General features: G+C 43.5%; 1 protein-coding gene across 3 annotated transcripts; it reads right to left on the bottom strand.

Moving 5' to 3' along the window:
* Window positions 1-22424, bottom strand: drd4-rs (dopamine receptor D4 related sequence). 3 transcript variants are annotated; one of them, XM_036149336.1, is made up of 7 exons: window positions 22008-22424; window positions 16443-16539; window positions 8037-8136; window positions 7677-7956; window positions 7482-7594; window positions 3438-4120; window positions 1-639 (listed from the first exon to the last, which is right to left on the bottom strand). In XM_036149336.1, exons 4-7 carry the CDS (start codon window positions 7914-7916, stop codon window positions 437-439), a joined length of 1239 nt encoding a protein of 412 aa, XP_036005229.1. In that variant the 5' UTR covers window positions 7917-7956; window positions 8037-8136; window positions 16443-16539; window positions 22008-22424; the 3' UTR covers window positions 1-436. The 3 variants fall into 3 exon arrangements, with proteins under 3 accessions (XP_036005229.1, XP_036005228.1, XP_012732207.3); XM_036149335.1 differs by having other exon boundaries at window positions 16443-16547; XM_012876753.3 differs by lacking the exon at window positions 16443-16539.
* Between the last annotated feature and the right edge of the window lie 552 nt (window positions 22425-22976).

Raw genomic sequence — 22976 nt, forward strand, 5'->3', positions numbered from 1 at the left:
ACAATAACAGTAAACTGGTCTATTGGCACAATTTCTCTTTTTATTGTGTTGATTGTCCAGAAGGAGAACATGTGTCGTAGCTACATCTCAGGACGTTCATTTCACAGATTCAAAAGCTACAAATCACTAAACCTTCTTCAAAACATTCAGATCTGTTGGTCTTTTGCTCCATTTGCATCATTTGTGTCTCCAAAAAGCGTGTATCAAAGTCAAAAGTAACAAATACATCCACACGTACCTGTAACGGCTATAAAATCTGCATCTACTCAGATAAGAACACCTGGGACGTTTGATGCCTCTGGCCTGCTCTAAGAAACGGATTAATATGCTAAAATAAGAGACCGCTTGACTTCTGAGGATCCAGACTCAATGAAGACTTGAGAAGTCAGACTTCTGGAGCCCACGGAGACGTTCTGCAGAACATTTGCTCCAAAGATCACGTCCGGCTGCAGAGGAGCTTGTGAAAGACATTCCTGAACTCTGTGTTAAAGACGGTGTAGATGACGGGGTTGACGGCGCTGTTGACGTAGCCGAGCCATGTGACCACGGAAATGAGGGTGGGACCGATGTCACAGGAGCGGCATAAAACCTTGGCGACATGGACGGTGAAGAACGGCGTCCAACAGGCCAGAAACACTCCTGACACACAAAAACACAGACTGACATCAGTCTCACTGACAGAAAGTCAGTAAACTTCTTTTCACAGATAAAACACAGTGAAACAGATCAAATGTGATAAAAGACTTCAACACCAAGTTTAGTTAAAAGCCTCTCGGCTGTTTTTGAAGGAGTAAAAGGAGTCGGACAGCAGAAGAGCAGCGGGACAGAACGCTGCGGTCCTGGTGCCACTGCCTGAAAGGCCCGGTCCAAAACGACGCCTGGGGCTACCGAGAAATGATGAACTGTTGGCGCACGGAGAGAAGAATGGAGTTTCTGCAGATCAGCAGCTAGCGACCGATGAAGAGACGCCAAGACAGGAGTGATGTTGGATCTGCTGTTGGTGACCGTCAATGGAAGACGCTCCAAAGCGGATTTATATAAACTGGTTAAACGACCCAATAAGCTGGAGAAGAGTTAAAACGTGAGCATAATCACCAGCAGTCTGAGTTTTGACATGTTCCTAAGGTGATAAGCAGTTGTTAATAAGCCTGAGGAGAACATAATAAATACGGCCGTATTTACCCCAATCCCTCGAAGGCTTTGTTTCTAAAACAAGTCACTGACGATGTTTTTTTGTCCGTGAGTAAAAGAGGTTCTAACTGCTTTACTCACATCGCTCTGGACACAGTTGATGATATTCAGCATAAACGTCGTAACCAGAGGTTCTGTCACATGCAGGAGGAGTTCTACAGCAGAAATCACGTCGTTTGGCCAGATTCACTTGTATGAGGTGAAAAACACATTTGGCACAGTTTTGGAAAAATTGGCCACAATTGGAGCAGCGGCCGACTAAAACCATTATGGATCAAATATGATTCAGCTGATTCAGTCCAGATTTACTGCAGTTATAATAAAGATGTAGATAAATATAATCTGAGTCTCCCAGGTTTCCAGAAGGACGTCCATAGAATTATATTTTTCTGTTTATTCAGAAAAACCGGCTCAAAAAATTCAATTCTGTCTTTGTTTAATCTCTGTTCCCCTGGAAAAATATTAATTTATGCGTTATGTTTACACAGGTAGCAGATTGTTGCATGTAGACCTGATCATTGTGGAGCTGTGCTGGATTTCTTTTAGTTGTGTATTTTGAAACCCCTCCAGGCTGAACTAGGATTACCGACTGTTTTCAGATCAGATTACATCCAACTATCAAAGCGGACTCCCAGCTTTCTTACATTTGTTCCATCAGAGGAGCCTTTCTGGGGTTCCCTTGTCTGGGGCGACTATCAAAGATTAGTTTTCCTAGAGTTAAAGTGAAGAAAGTAGACATTTAACCACCGGCTGAAATCTGTCCAAGATCATGTATGAAGCAGCTTCTCTGTGTTTCTGTGGAAACCACAGGCTGCAGGCGGGTTCAGGAGAATTAGGTGTGATTTTTAACTTCTTTGGTGTGAAACTGGTGCAGAAGAATTTAAGCAGCTTCTATTTATACAGCTTGACTGTGTTGCAGGAAAAGAGAGAAACTGCAGGGAGCTGATAAAGCCTTAACTCTCCCTCCTTCTCTGCTCCCATATATTAACACTGACAGCCACTAAATATGAAAAACAATTTTATACAAACCCGTCTGCAGGTTAAATGCTATTTATTTATTTAAACTGGCCTTGAATAACTTCTTTATAATGTGAGTTTATTATCTTTACCCAGCTATGCTTGCATGGCGGTGCCTGTCTCCAGCAGCTAACGGCTCAGAGGAGGCTCCACCCTGGACAGGCTGCCATTACCGCGGCACCGCTCGCCTCACATCAACTAACCTGACAGCCATGTTTACTGTGGGGGGGGAACCCACTCAGAGCAGGACCTTCATGCTTTGCCCTGGGCCTGACCTCTGACCCCGGCCTGGGGAGGTCCAGGTTTCACACCTCTCTGCAGCTTCTGTACTGTTACCCATCCATTATCCTATTGAGACGGTGTCTTTCCCACGGCCAAAACTTAACAGATCAAAAACTGATCTAAAAGGAACAAATCATAAAAATCTAATACAAATCAATACAGCTCACTTTGAACCAAAAAATAAAACAATTAAATGTGGTCTATTAAATATAAGGTCTCTCCCTCCAAAGACTTTGTTAGTTAATGAATTGATTTCTGATAATCAGATTGATTTGTTTTGTCTCACAGAAACCTGGCTACAAGAGGACTACGTTAGTATAAATGAGTGTCGTGTCACGTGGGCGGAGGCAATTCTTCACGGTGATCCTTGTGATTCGCAACAGGTGAGCAAAATTGGGTTTCCATACAAAGGGTGCCAATACTTTTCACACAGTAAAAATTCTGTTTTCCTGTTTTCCTCATGAGGTTTATCCTTTCAAATGTTCTTTATCATTTGCTGTTTTGTATCCAACCCAAACTATCTGCAGTAAAATATTCCATAATAAGCCAGTAATGGCGAGCAGGACTCTATCTATCTATCTATCTATCTATCTATCTATCTATCTATCTATCTATCTATCTATCTATCTATCTATCTATCTATCTATCTATCTATCTATCTATCTATCTATCTATCTATCTATCTATCTATCTATCTATCTATCTATCTCATTTTCAACAGAGCCCTGTTTAACAAAACATTAATAAAAAAAACACTAGAATTTTACAACTCCGTAACAAGTAATTAAAACATGTGACTCAATTAAATAGGCAATAAAATCTCATTTAGAAACCAGAGCAAGTTGCGATCTTAGACGTTATGACGTAGTTTGAAGGTGATTGTCTGGTAGGACATGTCATAGCCAGCGTCATAGCCAGCCGGTTCTGGTTCTGGTTCTGGTACTTACCAACAACGACCGGTAGGACCTTCATGGCCTTACGCTCCCTCCCGCTGACTCTGCTCGTCTTGCTGCTCCTCCGTCCTCTCCTCGTGGCGTTGCGTTTCAGGCCATTCTCTCGCCGGCTGCTTCCCTCCCTGCCCCCGGTGGGCTCTGCGTCTGAAACGCTGTCCATCTGATTGGTCACTGGGTCGCTGTCAGCGGTCATTACCGTCCCGTCCTGGTTCTGCTCCGTCGGCGGCGCTCCACGCGGTGCTGCCATGGAGAACGTGGCTGGAGAGGCGGGGCTTACTGGTGGCACTGTAAAAACAACCTTCTCTGGGCTGCCGGCGGTCGTGTCTTTAGCTCTGTGCAGAGCTGAGCTGAGATGCAAAGACAGACGTCTCCGACCGAGCCGATGAGCCCGAGACCGGCTCCGACTGCTCCAACGCCGCAGGCCACGGAACATCCAGTAATACAGGAAGAGCATGACGGGACAAGGCACGAAGAAGGAGCAGATGGACGAGTACACCACAAAGCGATCATCCTCCAGTTTGCACAGCGCTGGATCCCGATTCGGAACCTGGTTCAGACCAAAGATGACCGGACTCGCCACACCCAGAGACAGGACCCAGGTTGCAGTGATGAGCACAAGTTGGCGAACACTGAACTGGTTCCGGTTGTATTTCAGGGGCACCACCACAGCAATGTACCTGCAATACAGCAAAGCATCTAGTTTTATTGATGTCATCAATTGATTGGGTGTATCTAACCCTCTGCGTGGTCCTCTGCCTCATCCCCCCCTAACCCCCTAACCCTAACCCCCTAACCCTAAGACCCTAACCTCATACACTCTTGAACTGAACTTGTCTAACGCGGTGCTGAAATCTGCCGCCATTCTGTTTAGTTTGCATTTCACAGGAAATTATGTCGTACTCATAGACATCGTATACGTAGACGGCGCGTCGTCGGGTGAGAGGCGTGCCGACAGAGCGGCCATCTCAGGTCAGACCAAGTTGCAGTCAGACACAATCCACGTCAATTCAGGAAAATCTACTTTATGTTTTCAGACACTCTGAATCCGGTGGATTCTCAACCGATTTCCAGATAAATCAACTGACTGAAAACGTCACCCTTTTAGGGGCTACATGGGACACTACAAACCACATCCTTTGGAATTACCTTTCATAAGTAAGATTTTATGAGTGTGTGTATGTATGTATGTATGTATGTATGTATGTATGTATGTATGTATATATATATACATATATATATATATATATATACATATATATATATATATATATATATATATATATATATATATATATATATATATATATATATATATATATATATACACAAAACATGGTCCTAAATTATTGGCCAGACATGATTTATGGGGGAAAAAATAAGAGTATTTCTCTTTTTGCTATGATTTTGTAATCTCTTTGATTCTAAGATGCATTATTTACTTTTTTGTTGATTTTTTTTTTTTCTTCCACATTTCGGTTTGTATTATATCATTTTTTTTTAATGCTGCTATTGGCACATCTGCTCTCACTAGTCTGTATATAGTTTTGCTCATCTGTAGATCAGTGCTGCTGTCATCACATGACAACGTGTCTGAACTTAAAGGGGAAAAGACAACAGGGCGTTAATCAGGTGGACTGAGGGATCCAATCAGGAGGAAGGAAAGGAGGGCGATGAACTGGCAGGCGCAGGGACTAACAGAACCTAACAGGGAATGGAGACGGCCTGACATGGTGGAAAACTAAACTAATAAGGAGAAGATGAACAGATAAAAGTTACAGAGGTAAACTAGAACAGGAGCTGAACCTGATCAGAAGAATATCTGAAATATAATACTGAACAGGAAATGAACTAAAGGAAAGCACAAAATAAGGAGCTAACAGAACTAATAAAATATCTTAAACAGGGGACACAAATGAAGATCTCTCACTAAAGTAATGCTAGGAAGGGATAGATGAGACTACAGAAATAATGAAGAACATAGCTAACAGACAGGAAGTAGTCACCCAGAATATATAATTAACATAAAAGCAGACCAGAAAACTAAACGGCTGATAACAAGTAATCACATCCCTGGGGATCCTGACAGAAAATGTTTTTAACTATATATATATATATATATATATATATATATATATATATATATATATATATATATATATATATATATATATTAGGGCTGGGCAAGTTAACGCGTTAATTTCGCGTTAACTCATTAGACTATTAACGGCGATATTTTCTTTAACGCGCGTTAACGCATGTTGGTCACATGCTTTTATTTTGTGAAGGTCTGTTGCTGCGGTGTAGGGGTTTGAATCAGAACAGTAAGTGGCGATAATGCGCCAATAACCTCGCTGTCAGCCCAGCCTCAGATTCAAAGAGGAAGAAAGGTGCTGGCCGGAAAAAAACACAGCTGACATGCGGAAGGCGGTGTTTCCCGCAGGTACCGCGAGCGAGCTTAGGCGAGGTGAGGCGGTGAGTTGGCGGCCGGAACAAGTTTTGTGCGGAGCGGAGCGGGGGGGGGGTCTGCATCGACGCCGTCGGTGAAGTCGCTTCTCGTTTCAAAGTATCCATGTATTTTTGCCTGTTTTCCCCCTGCCATTCACTATATGCGCGCGAGAAAGCAACAACAAAAAACCGCGTGTCAACGTCAAATAAACGCAAGCATATCGAGTTAGCAAGCATTTCAGTTTAAAGTTCTTCCAGCATGGAATATGACAGAAACAAGTCAGTTGTAACCACTGCCAAGTTAAACTTTGGTATTGAACATAAAATGGTAATGCTGCTCCCTGCTGTTACCTCAGAAATTGCCTGTTTTTGGTAGATTTTTTCCCCATAAAGAGAATTCCCTGTCAGTGGCAATAAGCTTTAATTTATTATTATTGCTATTTTTTGTTTTACATGTTTAAGTTGAGCTTTACACTAAATATGTGTTACTGATAAGTGCTACAAATGTTACAACACTTTTGTTCATATGGCAGCAGAACATTAAAATAAAAGTGCTCTTTACACTACTTTTGAATTCATTCTTGGAGTTTGTAAATACAATGCGATTAATCGCGATTAATCGCGATTAATCAGGGCGATTAATCGCGATTAAATATTTTAATCGTTGCCCAGCCCTAATATATATATATATATACACACAAATGTTTTTTAACTCTAAGTGGTTCACACATGCTTTCTGCCTTTAAGAAATGTAGAAAGATGTACGCGCGCCATGTGACAGCCGCTGCTCAGTTGGTTCTCTTTAAATATAGCTCATCACCCTCAGTACTAAAAATATTTATCTGAAGTCATGTTTGATTCACTGAAGTGTTTCATTACATTTTCTTAACACTTTGGAAGTTGTTAATTGGGCTCTTCATCGCCCGTCACACTGGGAAGCCAGGACAGTATCTCTAGAACAAGCTTCTTCACTGCAGTTTGATTTATCCTGAGGAATAATTTAAGAAGAATGGACATTTTTCTGCCCGTCAACAACAAAGTGACCTCTGGAGTAACGCGTTTAATTATGGCCGGACTGAAACGTTTAATTTAATTACAGTTCTTGTTTCAGAGAGTGATGATGAGTTTTAATACAGACTCGTGTTCTTTAGGGGTTTCCCTGTTTTTTCACCTTTTTTCATGTGTTTCCTGCTCTGATCCTAAAGGCACACCGACCTGCATGTTTTAGACGTTCCCTGCTTGTTGGGAATAAATTTAACAGAAAGTTAGATTTATTCCCCAGTGTTGTGATTTTATGCTTTCTGTATGTTAATGTATGAAAGCAGTCTAGTCAGGATTTACTTAATTTATTCCTGCTAATGTGATGTTTTTCCTTTCCTGTGTAATATTTGCCTCTGTAATGTTTTTTTAATCGTCTTGTTACTGAAAAGTTCTTCATAAATACACTTTCCTTGCGTATCGCCGCAGATCAATGCATCTTTTTCTCTCTGTATCTTTTACGCAGCAGTCTGCAAAGGGAGAAAGTCTTAGGATCATTTGATGTGAGGGGATTCCTTCATGGAGCTGATTCATGTGTGTCTGTGTCGGACTCACCGGTCCACACTGATGGCACAGAGGTTCAGGATGGAGGCGGTGCAGAGCATCACATCCATGGTCATCAGAGCGTCACAAACGGACGTGCTCAGAGTCCAGATTCCTCCCAGGAACTACGCACACATGGGATCAGCGTCAGCGTTGCTCATTAACATGGACATCTGTCCTGGTGCTGCAGCACATCATGTGACTGACCTCAGAGTAGACGTAGAGCGGCAGCACCAGAACGGCCAGCAGCAGGTCGGCCACCGCCAGGCTGATGATGAAGTAATTGGTGGCCGTCTTCAGCGAGTGCTCAGTGAGCACGCTCAGACACACCAGCGTGTTTCCCAGGATGATGGCGAGGATCAACACGACGCCGAGAACCAAGGCCAGGTAGTTGTAGTCCATCAGGTGAGTCTGGTCTGAGGAGCTGCTGGGCGTCGCATTTTCCATAATGAAGAGGTGACCGCAGGTGTTGGCCTGCGCTTAACATCTGGATTAAACAGAGTTAGGGTGGAGATGTTCATCTATTCATCAATATGTACAAAGACTACCCAGAGAAAGGAAGCTCACCTCCCTGACGTGTGACAGGTAATGGCTCAGGTGGGCTTCATTCTCCTCCAGTTTGCTTCTGCCGCTCCTCCGTTGCCTTCAGCCGTCCGCCGTGTCTCAGCTGAGAACAGGAAAGTGCTTTATTCAGAATCATTATTATTATTATTATTATTATTATTATTATTTCTGGTCTTTTAAACTTGACTCTGGAGCCACATAAGGGGACTTGATGCCAGTATAAACGTGACCTTCCTGTTTTTTCTGTCGATCAACCACCTTCCTGACATTCTGACTGTTTTTGTGATTTGTAGTTTGGACCAAGCTTCAGCTTCCAGACACATGGACTCACGTTTGAATCTGGGATACTGAAGTGTAAACGTGAAATAAATCCACAAGAAAACCACCAATCTTCCCAGTGTGCATCTTTCCAGCGCTCCACTCATGCGTCTAGGACACAGAAAGCGTCTTTAAGGCAATTAATCAAAAATAATACAGAGAAGTTCTGCAGACTTTCTGGATTTTTATTTTGATGAGCTCCCAATAAATCGTCCTCAAGAAAACAAAACTTTTGTTCATCTGGGTCAGTTTCTTCTGTAAAGTCAGACATTTTTGATGTTTTTAGGGATTTACATCAAACAAACACAAATCTAGGTATTTATGTGACATTATAAGCTCTCCATTGTTGCGTTTCATGCATCGTTCTTTAGTTGTTTCCTTATTTTAATCCCACTTATAACCTGCTGGCTGTGTTAATTTTCCCAGTAGACGGATGAAAGCATCAGTTCCTGAGCATCCCTCCGGCCTCTCCATGCACGGCTACCTTTACAGATCCTGTCTGAGAGCAGCGCTGTCGCCTAATTGGTTATGAGAGGAGACTCCTCAGCAAACAACTAGCTGCTCTTCTTCCTCATGCGACTCTCACAATAAGAGTGAAAGTGGTTCAGGTCAAACGACAGTATTTGGGATATTAAACACTCTTCATGTTTATAACACAAAAATTCAGAAAGGATGAGTGATTACTGCTTGAAATGGATTAACGAGAACAAGAAGATCTTGGAGAAGCAACCAGAGCCGTCCATCAGTCTGTGTGTGTTAACGTTTATTCCTTTTTTAAAACGATGATCTTATATGCATGTGTCTCGCTCGGTCTGAGCCTTCTGGAGGATCGTGTTTGCTTCTTTCCACTGACAGAAGAGTCAAGTTGCTGACTCTTGGCAAAGTTGCCTCTCTGCATTGGAGGTTGTATCTGGGTCGGTTCCTGCAGCGCGCTCTCTTCCTGGCTGGCTGCTCAAACGCTCAAACTAATTTAAGCAATTCTGGCCGGAGTGGTTCAAAATGTCTGGATGCATCTCAATGATCCAGGTGGAAAATTACAAAAGAAAAGTTGTGTAGGTCCCCTGGATGGATTCTTCTTTGTTGACGCGTTTTGTCTCTTCTCCAGGAGAACTTGTCAGTCTGGGGAGTTCTAGGTAAACGTTACAGACAGATGGACACTTTCAGGGTGAAATGAGAGAAAGCCTCGGTGGATCTACGGTTCTGATACAAGTGTCCTTTTTCTATTTTTAACCTTCAGGTGAGGTTCATGGTTTAAATATAATAGAAATACATTTCAGTTTTATCCACTCTGTCCACAGTGGTCCTTAAAATTAATCTTGTCGCTCTTCAGTTTTTCTGGACTTCCTCAGAGAAAACCTCGTTCTCCTCGCCCTGCGGCCAATCACTGCAGAGATCTGGAGTCCACTCTCATTACCCTTACTCCTCAGCAGAGACGCAGAAACCCACTTCAGAACCGGGTCCATGTTCTCTACGTTCTTAGTCTTAGTGGAAGGACTTTAGAACCGGGTCCATGTTCTCTACGTTCTTAGTCTTAGTGAGGACTTCAGAACCGGGTCCATGTTCTCTACGTTCTTAGTCTTAGTGAGGACTTCAGAACCGGGTCCATGTTCTCTACGTTCTTAGTCTTAGTGGAAGGACTTCAGAACCGGGTCCATGTTCTCTACGTTCTTAGTCTTAGTGAGGACTTCAGAACCGGGTCCATATTCTCTACGTTCTTAGTCTTAGTGAGGACTTCAGAACCAGGTCCATGTTCTCTGCGTTCTTAGTCTTAGTGAGGACTTCAGAACCGGGTCCATGTTCTCTACGTTCTTAGTCTTAGTGAGGACTTCAGAACCGGGTCCATGTTCTCTACGTTCTTTATTTATATAAAAATATATTCACTTTTACTGCTATGCTGATGACACCCAGCTCTACGTCTCAACCAAACCCAACTCCTACCCTCAGCCCTTACTGACTGCCTCCTTAGAATAAAGTCCTGGTTCTTCTCAAACGTCCTTAAATTAGATTCCAACAAAACAGAACTTCTTTTATTAGGTACAAAATCGACATTAAACAGACTCCACTACTTTTGTATTCCTATCGATAACTCCTTTATCTTTCCCTCCCCACAGGTCAAAAAGTCTGGGTTTCATCCTTGACAGCAACCTTTCCTTCACCTCCCATGTCAATAATATCTCTCTGTCTGCTGATTTCTGTCTTCGTAACATACAGGGATTGGACAATGAAACTGAAACACCTGGTTTTAGACCACAGTAATTTATTAGTATGGTGTAGGGCCTCCTTTTGCGGTCAATACAGCGTCAATACATCTTGCGAATGACATCTACAAGTCCTGCACAGTGGTCAGAGGGATTTTAAGCCATTCTTCTAGCAGGATAGTGGCCAGGTCACGACGTGATGCTGGTGGAGGAAAATGTTTCCTGACTCGCTCCTCCAAAACACCCCAAAGTGGCTCTATAATATTTAGATCTGGTGACTGTGCAGGCCATGGGAGATGTTCAACTTCACTTTCATGTTCATCAAACCAATCTTTCACCAGTCTTGCTGTGTGTATTGGTGCATTGTCATCCTGATACACGGCATCTCCTTCAGGATACAATGTTTGAACCATTGGATGCACATGGTCCTCCAGAATGGTTCGGTAGTCCTTGGCAGTGACGCGCACATCTAACACAAGTATGGGGCCAAGGGAATGCCATGATATGGCAGCCCAAACCATCACTGATCCACCCCCATGCTTCACTCTGGGCATGCAACAGTCTGGGCTGGTTACGCTTCTTTGGGGCTTCTCCACACCGTAACTCTCCCGGATGTAGGGAAAACAGTAAAGGTGGACTCATCAGAGAACGATACATGTTTCAAATTGTCCACAGCCCAAGATTTGCGCTCCTTGCACCATTGAAACCGACGTTTGGCATTGGCACGAGTGACCAAAGGTTTGGCTATAGCAGCCCGGCCGTGGATATTGACCCTGTGGAGCTCCAGACGGACAGTTTTGGTGGAAACAGGAGAGTTGAGGTGCACATTTAATTCTGCCGTGATTTGGGGAGCTGTGGTTTTATGTTTTCTGGATACAATCCGGGTTAGCACCCGAACATCCCTTTCAGACAGCTTCCTCTTGTGTCCACAGTTAATCCTGTTGGATGTGGTTCGTCCTTCTTGGTGATATGCTGACATTACCCTGGATACCGTGGCTCTTGATACATCACAAACACTTGCTGTCTTGGTCACAGATGCACCAGCAAGACGTGCACCAACAATTTGTCCTCTTTTGAACTCTGGTATGTCACCCATGATGTTGTGTGTCTCTTACCCTGCTAATTGGACCTTCACACTCTGCTCTTATTGGTTCAATGTGCAATTAATGAAGATTGGCCACCAGGCTGGTCCAATTTAGCCATGAAACCTCCCACACTAAAATGAGAGGTGTTTCAGTTTCATTGTCCAACCCCTGTAAGTCGTCTCTGTCCTTCTCTCACTCCACTGCTGTTCTTGTTCACAGTCTGCTCACTTCCCGTCTAGATTATTAAATCCTCTTCTTTTTGGTCTTCCACATAAAACACTTCATAAATTACAACTGATCCTATTTTAGCATTTTAATAATTTCATATTTACTTTGTTCTTTTATATCAGAGCCTCCACGGGACCCACTAGAACATCGGGACAAGTAAAAGTGAAATACAGGAATATTCTACAAAATGGTAGCCTTTAATTATTATACTTTATTTTAAAAAGGCACTTGTTATGTCAATAGATCCAAATTTCAGTGTCATTCCTTAGACACTGGAAGTAAAGAACACGTGCAAACTGGGAATTTTAACAAAAAAAAAAACTTTATCTATAAAAAAAATGAAGTTCTTCCTTTTCCAAGTCCTCCACAGTTTACACGGTAAAACTGTATTGCTCCGTGTCTAGATAATCCATCCATAGTTTTTTTTATTACAATATACGGCTCGACAGGAAGCACGCCTTTCAAAGTAAAACTAAACTTCACAATAAAATGGCCTGAACAAATCTTCTTACTGAATATGATAAAAATGAAAAGCAAACCATCATACAAATAACTTAAATATTTTCTATTTATGGCTCTAACACCACTTTTTCCTCTTTAAAAGCCACTGTTAAATGATGTTTGTCTGTTTATAACAGCCACCAAGAAAATCTCTCTACAATTACACTGTCACGCTGCTCTAAAGGATCCTGTCTATTGCGCAATACGCGATTAATTCGAAAAGCTCTGAAATTATTCTTGCATCTTCTGCAACAGGTTGCAGTCGTAAAAATGGACATGGCTACGACAGACGTCCCTATCTCCTCCGCTTATAAAGCTGTGATCTAATCCTGTTTCCATGAAATAAGCCTGTTAGCGAGCAGGTTTAAGCTGGCGCACATGTTGCTATGACAACAAGTCCGGGATGAGTTTCGAAGAACCAAACGATCCAAGATCATGCCAAATCGTCAACAATGAAATCCAGCTAACTGAGTTAGCGACGTACGAAGAACGGAGCCCAGGCAGGCAGAAACTCTCAGAGACACAAAGCAGGATCATTACATTAAGGTTGAAGATCATGACCCTTAACTAGTCTGGCAGCTTGGAGTGGTTTAATGGATTCAATGGGAGTCCATGTGTCCAACAGCAGGAGGTCCAAACAGGGTCATCAACAGAAACATGATCCAAAACAACTTTATTTTTAAAGCACTTTAAAAACAGCAAACATGGACCACAGCGCTGAACAAAATGAATGAGCTGGAAAATCTGACTGAAAGTGAAAGAATCCAGGAATCCAATGGCCTAGTCAAAGTTCAGACCACAGCCTAACTGGAATGCTGTGGTGGGTCCTTCAGAGAGCTGAGCAGGAAGATCAATAGCAGAATTTGACACTATCAGCTGTTTTTCTGCTACATCCTGCTTCTATAACTGTTCCATCAGTTCCAGGACGTTATCAACATCATCATCAGTGAACAAGATGAAAATCAAACAGAAACAAGAAGAGACTTTTATCACACTGATGCTCATCATCTACCCACGGTCACTCACCACTACCCTGTAATCACCAGCAGTGTTTAGTTTCCCTGCAGCCACTCAGTTTGTCTCCATGGAGCCTGAGTGAGCAGACAGCATGCTGGGAGACATTAGCTGCAGAGTCAGAAAGGCTGGAGCCCACACTGATGGAACAGATGGATGGAGGTGTAAGTGCCCCTCGGCTGTGTGGTTGTTCATCTCCAGCCTCCACTTCCATCACAGCAGGAGGAAACTTAAAGGAACACTCCCACAGTTCACATGATAGTGTTGATAAATGTCACCAGGATGCAGAAAAGCACCCAAACACTATCACCGTTATCAGAGATCATCAGAAACATTACATCCCTGCTCTGGTATCAGAGGCATCTGGATGGATGATAGCCAGGATGAAGACTGTGGTCAGATGGGTCATGGTTTGTTGGAAGGACTGAACTAATCCAGCCAGTTGTCATCAAACAGGCCCATCATCAGCATCCAGACAGGGCTGTGACATTCCCTCTTCTGCCATGGCAGCGCTGAAAAGTCCCTCAGAGATATTAGAGCAACATCTGCTGCCTTCAGGACCACATCTTCTCCAGGAACAAGACAAAGGAAAACTAAATTCTAAACGCCTGGCTGAGGAAGAGGAGGCCTGCAATCCTGATCTGTTCCCAACAGACACTTGTAACCCGGGTGATCAAACCTGCGTAAAATTCAACTTCCATCCACTCACTACTTCATAGCCAATCGCTGTCAAGGATCAAGGTCACATGTACCTCCACAGCCTATCAGCTAGGTATATTAGCTGGAGCAAGGAAGTAGGAAAGATTAGGACATGTTGGGAGAAGCAGAGCTGCAGGAGCTAACTACTTAGCCGAGATGAGGAAAAAAACCTCTTTGTGAGACATAAACTGCAGAATTGGTGAGTGTTTCTGTGTTGAGACTTTGTGTTAGCGCATTGATGTCTTTGTTGTATACTCAAACAAGCAAATCTATTTGTTATAGGTGTATTTGAACAACTAGTGATGGTCGATGAGGTGTCATGAAGCGTTTCAACACGTTGCCAAACTGTATCGATACTGTGTCACTCAATACTGCCACCTGCTGGACGTTAAAAGTCCCTACAGGCTACCTGGTTGACAGAGTTAACTGACACTGATTTGATGACCAAGTATGCACAATACAATTTAAATCATTGTATGTTGCATTGTAGTATTTTATATTTTCATTTGAATTAAACATATATTGTATTTATTTTTTAGATCAATACATAATGTGAACGAGAATGCTTGTGGACTGGCTTTTTTATTTATTTTCTTTTACAAATTTTTTGCTGCCATGTCCTTTCAATGCCCCCCCCCCCCCCGACTGATATCATCTGTTCTGAAATCGGACATGCTGAGTATGACAAAGGGAGGAAGAACTCAGAGCAGCAGCTTTCTACTAAGGGTAGATCAGCCGTTTTTTCTGAAATGACGCTCAGAACAAAGACGCACAGCGCAGCCATAAAGGCGTCTGCCCAACCATCCATCAGTGGTGCGCTCCGATCAGAACCTGGCGCTCACTGAGCGAGACTGTGGTACACAATCACACCAGAGTTGCAGAATGGTTAAGAATTAACCATTATTAACCGTTATTTTGTTTACAGTTCAGCTTGGATTTTATTTCCTGCGCAGCATAGCTTTGCTGCACATGCGTGCAGCTTAGAGGGAACAGAAACAGTTTGGCGCGTCAGTCAGTTCGAAACAGTTCCTGTATCGGTCACGTGACTTTCCCGTGTCGATGCGCGTATCGACACAGGTTTTGCTCTATGAGCTCGACACATGCGCCGACCCATCACTATGAACAACCCACATGTGAACAATAGGGTGCCTTAAATATTTGTTGAGCACTTGTTTACATTTCATGTCAACTCATTTATATAGTTCATATTTACTGAATTTTCATGGATGTAATTTATATTGAACTTTATATTTATTGAATATGCATATTGACTGAAAATGTTTTTGGAATTATTTATAGTGCAAAGAGTGCCATTTATTGAATTTGTGTGCCCACTAAAATGTTGGATTATACATTGAGAAAATGGTCCTGTTTTATTATTCAGGCCAGGTTTCAATGGCAAGCTGAAGATCCAGGCCCAGAGCCCTAGAACGGTTGCACTTTTGGGTGCATGGAGACTTTTGATCTCCTGCCAGGCTGGTAGGAGGCTCCTTGCAGCCAACGAACAATTCTGTTCTACTCTGATCTGACTTGAGTCAGTCAGGACCTGCACTGCACCAAGCACTTTTAAAGGAACTTGCTTGGGACCTTTAACCAACCCCAGCTTGGGGTTCATTAATTGTGGAATTGATTAATTTTGGTTTTTTTCTGTTTATTTTGTTCTCTTTTGCACATTTTATATGGCCATTTGAATGTTTCACTGATGTTGTAAATATGTATATCATTTTCTTCACTATAAATACAAGGCACTCCCAACTGCAACCTTCTAGTCTGTCTGCTCCTTCATGAGTCGTATCTATTTTCTGATCCAACTATCCCACTGACCCGATTGGTCACTATCCACTTACATTGATTTAAAATATACCATATTATCTTTACAAATATGCTACACACGGTTGGAGAACTTAGGAAGCAGAAAGGAGACGACAGCCCTGTACTGTTGGATACCTTGTTTGGAGGAAGGATGGGACTAAGATCTGAACTTCTTGAAGACATGGTGTCCTCATCAGAACGGGTGCACTGAAGCAACGTTTTGGGATGTGATGCAGATGAAATGCAGTTAAAGAGAAATGATAAGAGGAACTCAACTTCAGTACCTATCTCAGAGTCCTGATTCTCCATGAAAACAGGCACCAATGAGGAGGTTCTTCTGCTTAACCTCTTGACGGTCTCTTTATCATGATTGATGAAAGAACCCTTAATGAACTCGTTATTAGGGGCCACTTCAGTCCACCTGGTGCTGATGTTCAGCTGAGCTAACACTAACCAGGCCTGAAACAGGGGAGCTCTTATTCTCAGACGTCTGACAGCAGAGCAGGCAGCCATGTTGGCTCAGAAACATGGCACCAAAACGTGAAGATGGTTACCTTGGTATGAAGTGTTCATCAGAGCATGTCACCACGGAGGAGGATGGTTGGGTGGGTGGAGCCTCAGCAGGTACGTTTCTTTAGTCTTCAGCAGGACCTGAGTCGCTTTCACGCACACGCAGACATGCATCATGGATGTGGAGCAACAGGAAGTGACATAGAGGAGCATGAGGTCATTAAATTGTAACGTTCTGAGGTCACATGACTCAGAGGTGAGTTTTTAAATCCATAATCTTTTCATTAATACAAATTAGTGAGAACATCTGTCACATCTGGTGTTCTATAATCTGATGAAAAGTAGATGAGCTCCACAGCTGGGTGGAGGTCATACTTTCACAATAAAAGCCTCCTCTGCCCTGCAGGATGACATTAATTTGAATTAAATATCACCCTGAGAGCTTTTTGACTCATCCGCAGAGAGCTCGTTAAAAACAGCCGCTCTGCTGACCAGAACTCATGGAGCCAATGAAAGTTAGCGCTTTCAAACCTTGACCACAGCTTTATAAATGTGTTGCTGATGGAAATGAATGTGGGCATTTTAATTCAAACAGGCAGACACCAGAAATCTGTAGCAGAACCAGCAGCAGATCCCAGATAAAGAAATCAACTAGAGACAGAGAACTTGTTTCAGTCTGAAGATCAGTTTGGAGAATCTGCACTGGTTTCTCCTCTCAGGTCCACCTCTTCACCTGTGACTGCTGCAGGAAGGCAGAGGACGTCAGCATGGAAGGAGCTTTAATGTTGTTCACCCTGAAATGTTCTGGAGTGGTTGCTCAGGACGCGGCCGCAACATATTGTCACTTTGTTTCTCTACATCCAGCTAAATGTTTTATTACGTGGTGCTGAAGTTTAAAGCGTGATTGTGCCGATCATCTGGTTAGGGATCGTGTGCAGCCGCTAGATTCTGTGCAGCATGAAGGATTGATTCACTAGAACTCGATGGACGGTCCGACAATCAGAACCACAGGAAGTCCAGGTGGTTCGTCGAAGAACTACAGACTCATTTGTTGTCATTTCTTTCCTCAGATGTGTCACCAGTGAAAAGTTTCAGACCTCCAGCAGTTTCAGAGCTTTGAGAAGGACCCAAGCAGTCCTCGTCAGATGAGAGGAGAGTTAGGAAGTTCATGGAGCGGCCCAGGAACCTAACCTAACCTTTAGCTATCAGGCTCCTCTCCTGTGGAACCAACTCCCAGTTTTGGTCCGTGAGGCAGACACCCCGTCTACTTTTAAGACTAATCTTAAAACTTTCCTTTGTGACAAAGCTTCTAGTCAGAGTGGCTCATGTTACCCTGAGCTACCTCTATAGTTATGCTGCTATAGGCTTAGGCTGCTGGAGGACATCAGGGTCTATTTCTCTCTCTCTGCTGAGTTCTCCTACTACTCTCCAGTCTGCATTGTTTGTTGTTATTCCAGCTTTTAACTTTTTGTTCTCTGTCATTTTTCTCTTCATAGAAGGTACACCTGGTCTGGTGTTCTGTTAGCTGTGACATCATCAGGGGAGGCAGATCATCTCTATCACCATCTACCATAGAAAGTACTCCTGGGTCAATGTGAGCTTCTGTGCTTTCTGTGTCTCTGCTCTGTCTTCTCTAACATAGAAAGTACTCCTGGGTCAATGTGAGCTTCTGAGCTTTCTGTGTCTCTGCTCTGTCTTCTCTACCATAGAAAGTACTCCTGGGTCAATGTGAGCCTCTGTGCTTTCTGTGTCTCTGCTCTGTCTTCTCTAACATAGAAAGTACTCCTGGGTCAATGTGAGCTTCTGTGCTTTCTGTGTCTCTGCTCTGTCTTCTCTACCATAGAAAGTACTCCTGGGTCAATGTGAGCTTCTGTGCTTTCTGTGTCTGTGCTCTGTCTTCTCTAAGCCCCAGTGGGTGGAGGCAGATGAGCGTTCACACTGAGCCTGGTTCTGGTTCTGCTGGAGGTTCTCCTCCCTGTTAAAGGGGAGTTTTCCTCTCCACTGTCGCTTCATGCATGCTCAGTATGAGGGATTGCTGCAAAGCCATCAACAATGCAGACGACTGTCCACTGTGGCTCTACGCTCTTTCAGGAGGAGTGAATGCTGCTTGGAGAGACTTGATGCAACCTGCTGGGTTTCCTTAGAGAGGAAACTTTCTCACCAACCTGGAGGATCTGATTGAATTCAAGTACCTTGAGATGACGTGTTTCATGAATTGGAGCTATATAAATAAAATTGAATTGAATAGTATCAGGCCATTGGTCTGTTTCTCTGCTAATGGCACTGCCTATTGCACAAAGTGGATAACAAAGAAAGATTACTGCCTTCATACTCTTAAACCTCAGAAGTACACATAGTCAGTCTAAACTTGGAACCAGCTGGGCGTTCTAACAGAACAACAACCCCAAACTCATTCAGACTAGTTTTATTTTTATTTATTTATTTTCAGACTAGTTTTAAAGGGTATAGCTGTTTTTTCTGATTTTCTATTGTGTATGTATTTTTGACTGGTTCCTCAGTGAATTGTGCTTTGATTAGATATCCTTAAGTGTTGTTTTTTTTTTTCAATTAAATTTTATTTATATAGCGCCAATTCATGAAACATGTCATCTCAAGGCACTTTACAAAGTCAGAATCAATCATGTTATACAGATTGGTCAAAAATGTCCTATATAAGGGAACCAATTGATTGCATCAAAATCCTGACGAGCAGCATTCACTCCTGAAGGAGAAGCAGTGCTGTCCTTTTATTCCATTATATATGGATTCTGTTCTTAGTTCATTCTAAGATCATTTTCTATTATATTCTGTTAGACCTGTGTTCCTTCCTGTAAATTACTCTCATTGCTCTTAGCTGTGGTTCGTTTCTCATCTGAGTACTTTCACCTGTGCCCTGCCTCACTTCTGCTGCTCCTCCATATACTAAAGCTTCCTATCGATCCATTAGTGTCCTGCTCCTGCTCATTTACTCCACGTCTTGTGTTGCTTGCCAAAGTTTATTTGTTAATTTATGTAGCTTATATTCATCGGACTATTTCCAAGTTCAAGTCTGCTATTCGGTCCTGGTACGAACCCTAAGCCTCTGGAACCTTCTGAAAGCTGTGGCTGGTTGGAAACGTATGGACTGTGATTATTGGCCCAGGTGGTGAGGAGAGGGAACATCCGCCCCTGCGTCACACATGACTGCTCCTGTAGACCACACCGCTGTGGTGGGTCTCCTCTCCAACAACGAGGAGACCCACCACAGAGAGGAGGTCCACAATCTGACACAGGTGCTTCAAGAACAACCTGATCCTGAACACCAACGACACCAAGGAGGTCATAGTGGACTATAGGAGGTCCAGGAGGACTGGACACTCTCAGCAGATAAACAAATAAAGATTTCCTGGTCCAGGAAACCAAGCATTTTAAATGAACTCTTCCGGTTTAGCCATGCAGAAGGTTCAGAAATCTTCATCTTTAAAATCCCAGACTGCACATATTGACGTCTATGATGATGGATAGAAACCTCAGACGAAAACTGTTGGAGCTTCTCGGGTCTTGTTTCGGGCAGAAACATTTTACTGGTGCCCATTTTACAGGTAGAACTTGTTTCGGGCAGAAACAACAACCTCACTGTGGAGGAACTGGGCTCTAGTCTTCTTCCCAACGGGGCTTCAGTTCACAGTAGCTGCTGCACAGCTCCCTGAAGGTCCCACCACAGCATCTCCATCAGGTTGATGTCTGGACTTTGACTAGGCCTTTTTAGCACCTTGACATTTAGTTATTTAGGCCTACTGTTGTATATTTGCTGCTGAGTCCTTTTCGGTATCATTGTCCTGTGAAGGACCTGGTTTGGACCTTACCAACAACTCTGATCTCAAGACAGAGGTTGTCCTCTCTCCGTCTGTCTCTGTAGTCGTTTGGTTTCTCTCAGTCAAACTGGGATCTCTGGACGTTCTGGTTCTGATATGTTTGGCTGGTTCTCAGCAGAACCTTACATGAAGAAATATAACTGGAAAACTGGAACATCTGGGCTTCAGCACACGCCTTCAACTGCCTGCTAGACTTCCTCACCAACAGACCTCAGTCAGTCCGGGTCGGTCAGAACACCTCTGATGTCATCACCCTCAGGGCTGCGTCCTGAGCCCCCTGCTGTTCATCCTGATGACTCATGACTGCGTCCCCAGGTTCACCACCAATCACATCATGAAGTTTGCAGACGACACAACGATGGTGGGCCTGATCAGAGACGGCAACGACCAGGACTACAGAGAGGAGGTGGAGCAGCTGGTGGGCTGGTGCAGAGACAACAGCCTGATCCTGAACGTGGAGAAGACGAAGGAGATCATCGTCAACTTCAGGAAGAACCGGCCTCACCACGCTCCACTGCTCATCAACAGCTCAGCTGTGGAGGTGGTCAGCAGCACCAAGTTCCTGGGGGTGCACATCACGGACAACCTCAGCTGGACTGTGAACACCACGTCACTGATGAAGAGGGCACAGAAACGACTGTACTTCCTGAGGAGGATGAGGAGAGCCCACCTGCCCCCGCCCATCCTCACGACCTTCTACAGAAGCACCATAGAGAGTATTCTGACCAGCTGTCTCTCTGTGTGGTGTGGAGGCTGCAGAGCCTCCTACTGGAAGAACGTGAGGAGAGTGGTGAGGACAGCAGAAGGGATCATCGGAGCTCCTCTTCCCTCCATTAAAGACATTTCATCTCAGCAATGTGTGTCCCGTAACATCATCAGGGACCCCTCACCCCCCCACCATGGACTGTTCTACCTGCTGCCCTCTGGGAAGAGGTTCCGCAGCATCCGCTGCAGGTCCACCAGGTTCTGCAGGTCCACCAGGTTCTGCAAAAGCTTTTTCCCTGCTGCCATCAGACTGTTGAACTGCTGAACTATAAACCCATAAACTCTGCACAACATTCGCATATTTGCACATTTTGCATCATTGCATCTCCATCTAGCATTACAAATGCTACCGAACTCTTAGTTTTTAAATGCATTCTTGCACAAATGCCCTCTGCACAATGAAATTCTGTACAAACAAATGGTTTTTAAAAATACTCACCTGTACACTGTGACTTTCTCCTGCATTGTTTACATTTGAATTGTTTTACTTTAAATCACTGCAGCACCTTATACTGTAATTTAATTTTACTGCAATTTACAAGCTTTATGCAAACGAAATGTCGTTCTGTACGCACTCTGTGCATACAAAATGACTAAAGTTGTCTAAGTCTATAAAGTTCTGCTGCAGTGTCAGCTAGCTCTGGCACCAGACTTCTACATTGGTTTATTGAATAATGAGTAAGTGAAAGTCAACCTCTTAGCAGTGATGGGTTCATCTGCTTATTGTAATGATTTATCTGCAGGTTTGTCTGCTGATGAATCACTAAATGAAACATGCCCGTGTAAATTCTCAGTTATCCGGGTCATCACAACAGCAAACAGGCTTAAATCGATTTAAATGGCTCAGTGCGAGACCAGAACTGACAAAGACTCCTGGATACGCGTCGAAAGGTTTTCAGAAAGAGCAACAGTCCCATTGCCTCTGTCACTAAATGCTCTCTGAAATGTCTCTGAAACAACAGGACAGACAGAAGGAAGACTCAAACTCACCGACTCACACCTTCCTCTCTAGTCTGCTTCTTCATCAGCTGTGACACTTTCATCGCACTGCTTTCATTTCTGCTGCACGTTTTCCTCGGTCCTCATCCTACCGTCTCCTCTCCTGCACTCTGTCCTCCCCCTGCTTTCAGGCTGCTCCTCCTTTAGTTTGCCTCCACCTGTGGCTCCTCCTCCATGCCTCTTCTTTCCATTTCATCTGACAAACTTTCTTCTTCTATCTATAAAAAGATGAAACATCTAAATGCTTCCTCCTCCTCTCTCATGACTGCAGCGCTGTGATTGGCTGGCAGTCAGTGGCGATGGAGACATCCTCCTCTCTTCATCATTTGATGTAGGTCTTCCTCTGCTGCAGGAGATTGTCTCCCTCACGTCAGGTGTGAAGATTTCATGACCTTCTGATAGTTCATGTGTGGCTTTAGAAACATCATCTGAACAAATGTTTCAGTTCTTGAACACAGACAGATGTTTCTTTGAACGCTCAGAGACTAAAAGCAGATGTTTGTGGGGTTATGTGGAGAAGTTCTCAGCAGTCAGGGTTGTTTGGAGAACAAGGCAGCACTTCTATAGAAAAAGCTTGTTTCAGCTGAACTTAGAGGAACTAAATAAGCAGGTTGTCTTCTAGAACAGGGGGGGGGGGGGTCCGCAAGATGATCCAAACGATTATCCAAATTCCTGACTTTACAAAGTCAGAGATATACTTGTTTTAATATAGCAAATGTGTGCTTACAGTTAAATGTCCCTGGAGACCTTAATGTAACAACAGCACCACCTGCTGTTTGATCAGCATCTGCAGTCATTAGCAGGAGTAGGAAGGGATTCTCTGTGATCCTCAGCACAACAGCTTCACTGCATTGATGTAGTGTAGCTATGAATGTCTGTGGCTGAAAAATATTAATAAACTCCTAAAAGAGAAGAAAACTCCTCAGAGAGACAGCTTCAATGCATTAAAAGAGAAAACAA

Source organism: Fundulus heteroclitus, chromosome 17 (genome assembly GCF_011125445.2).
Source record: "Fundulus heteroclitus isolate FHET01 chromosome 17, MU-UCD_Fhet_4.1, whole genome shotgun sequence".
NCBI lineage: Eukaryota > Metazoa > Chordata > Actinopteri > Cyprinodontiformes > Fundulidae > Fundulus > Fundulus heteroclitus.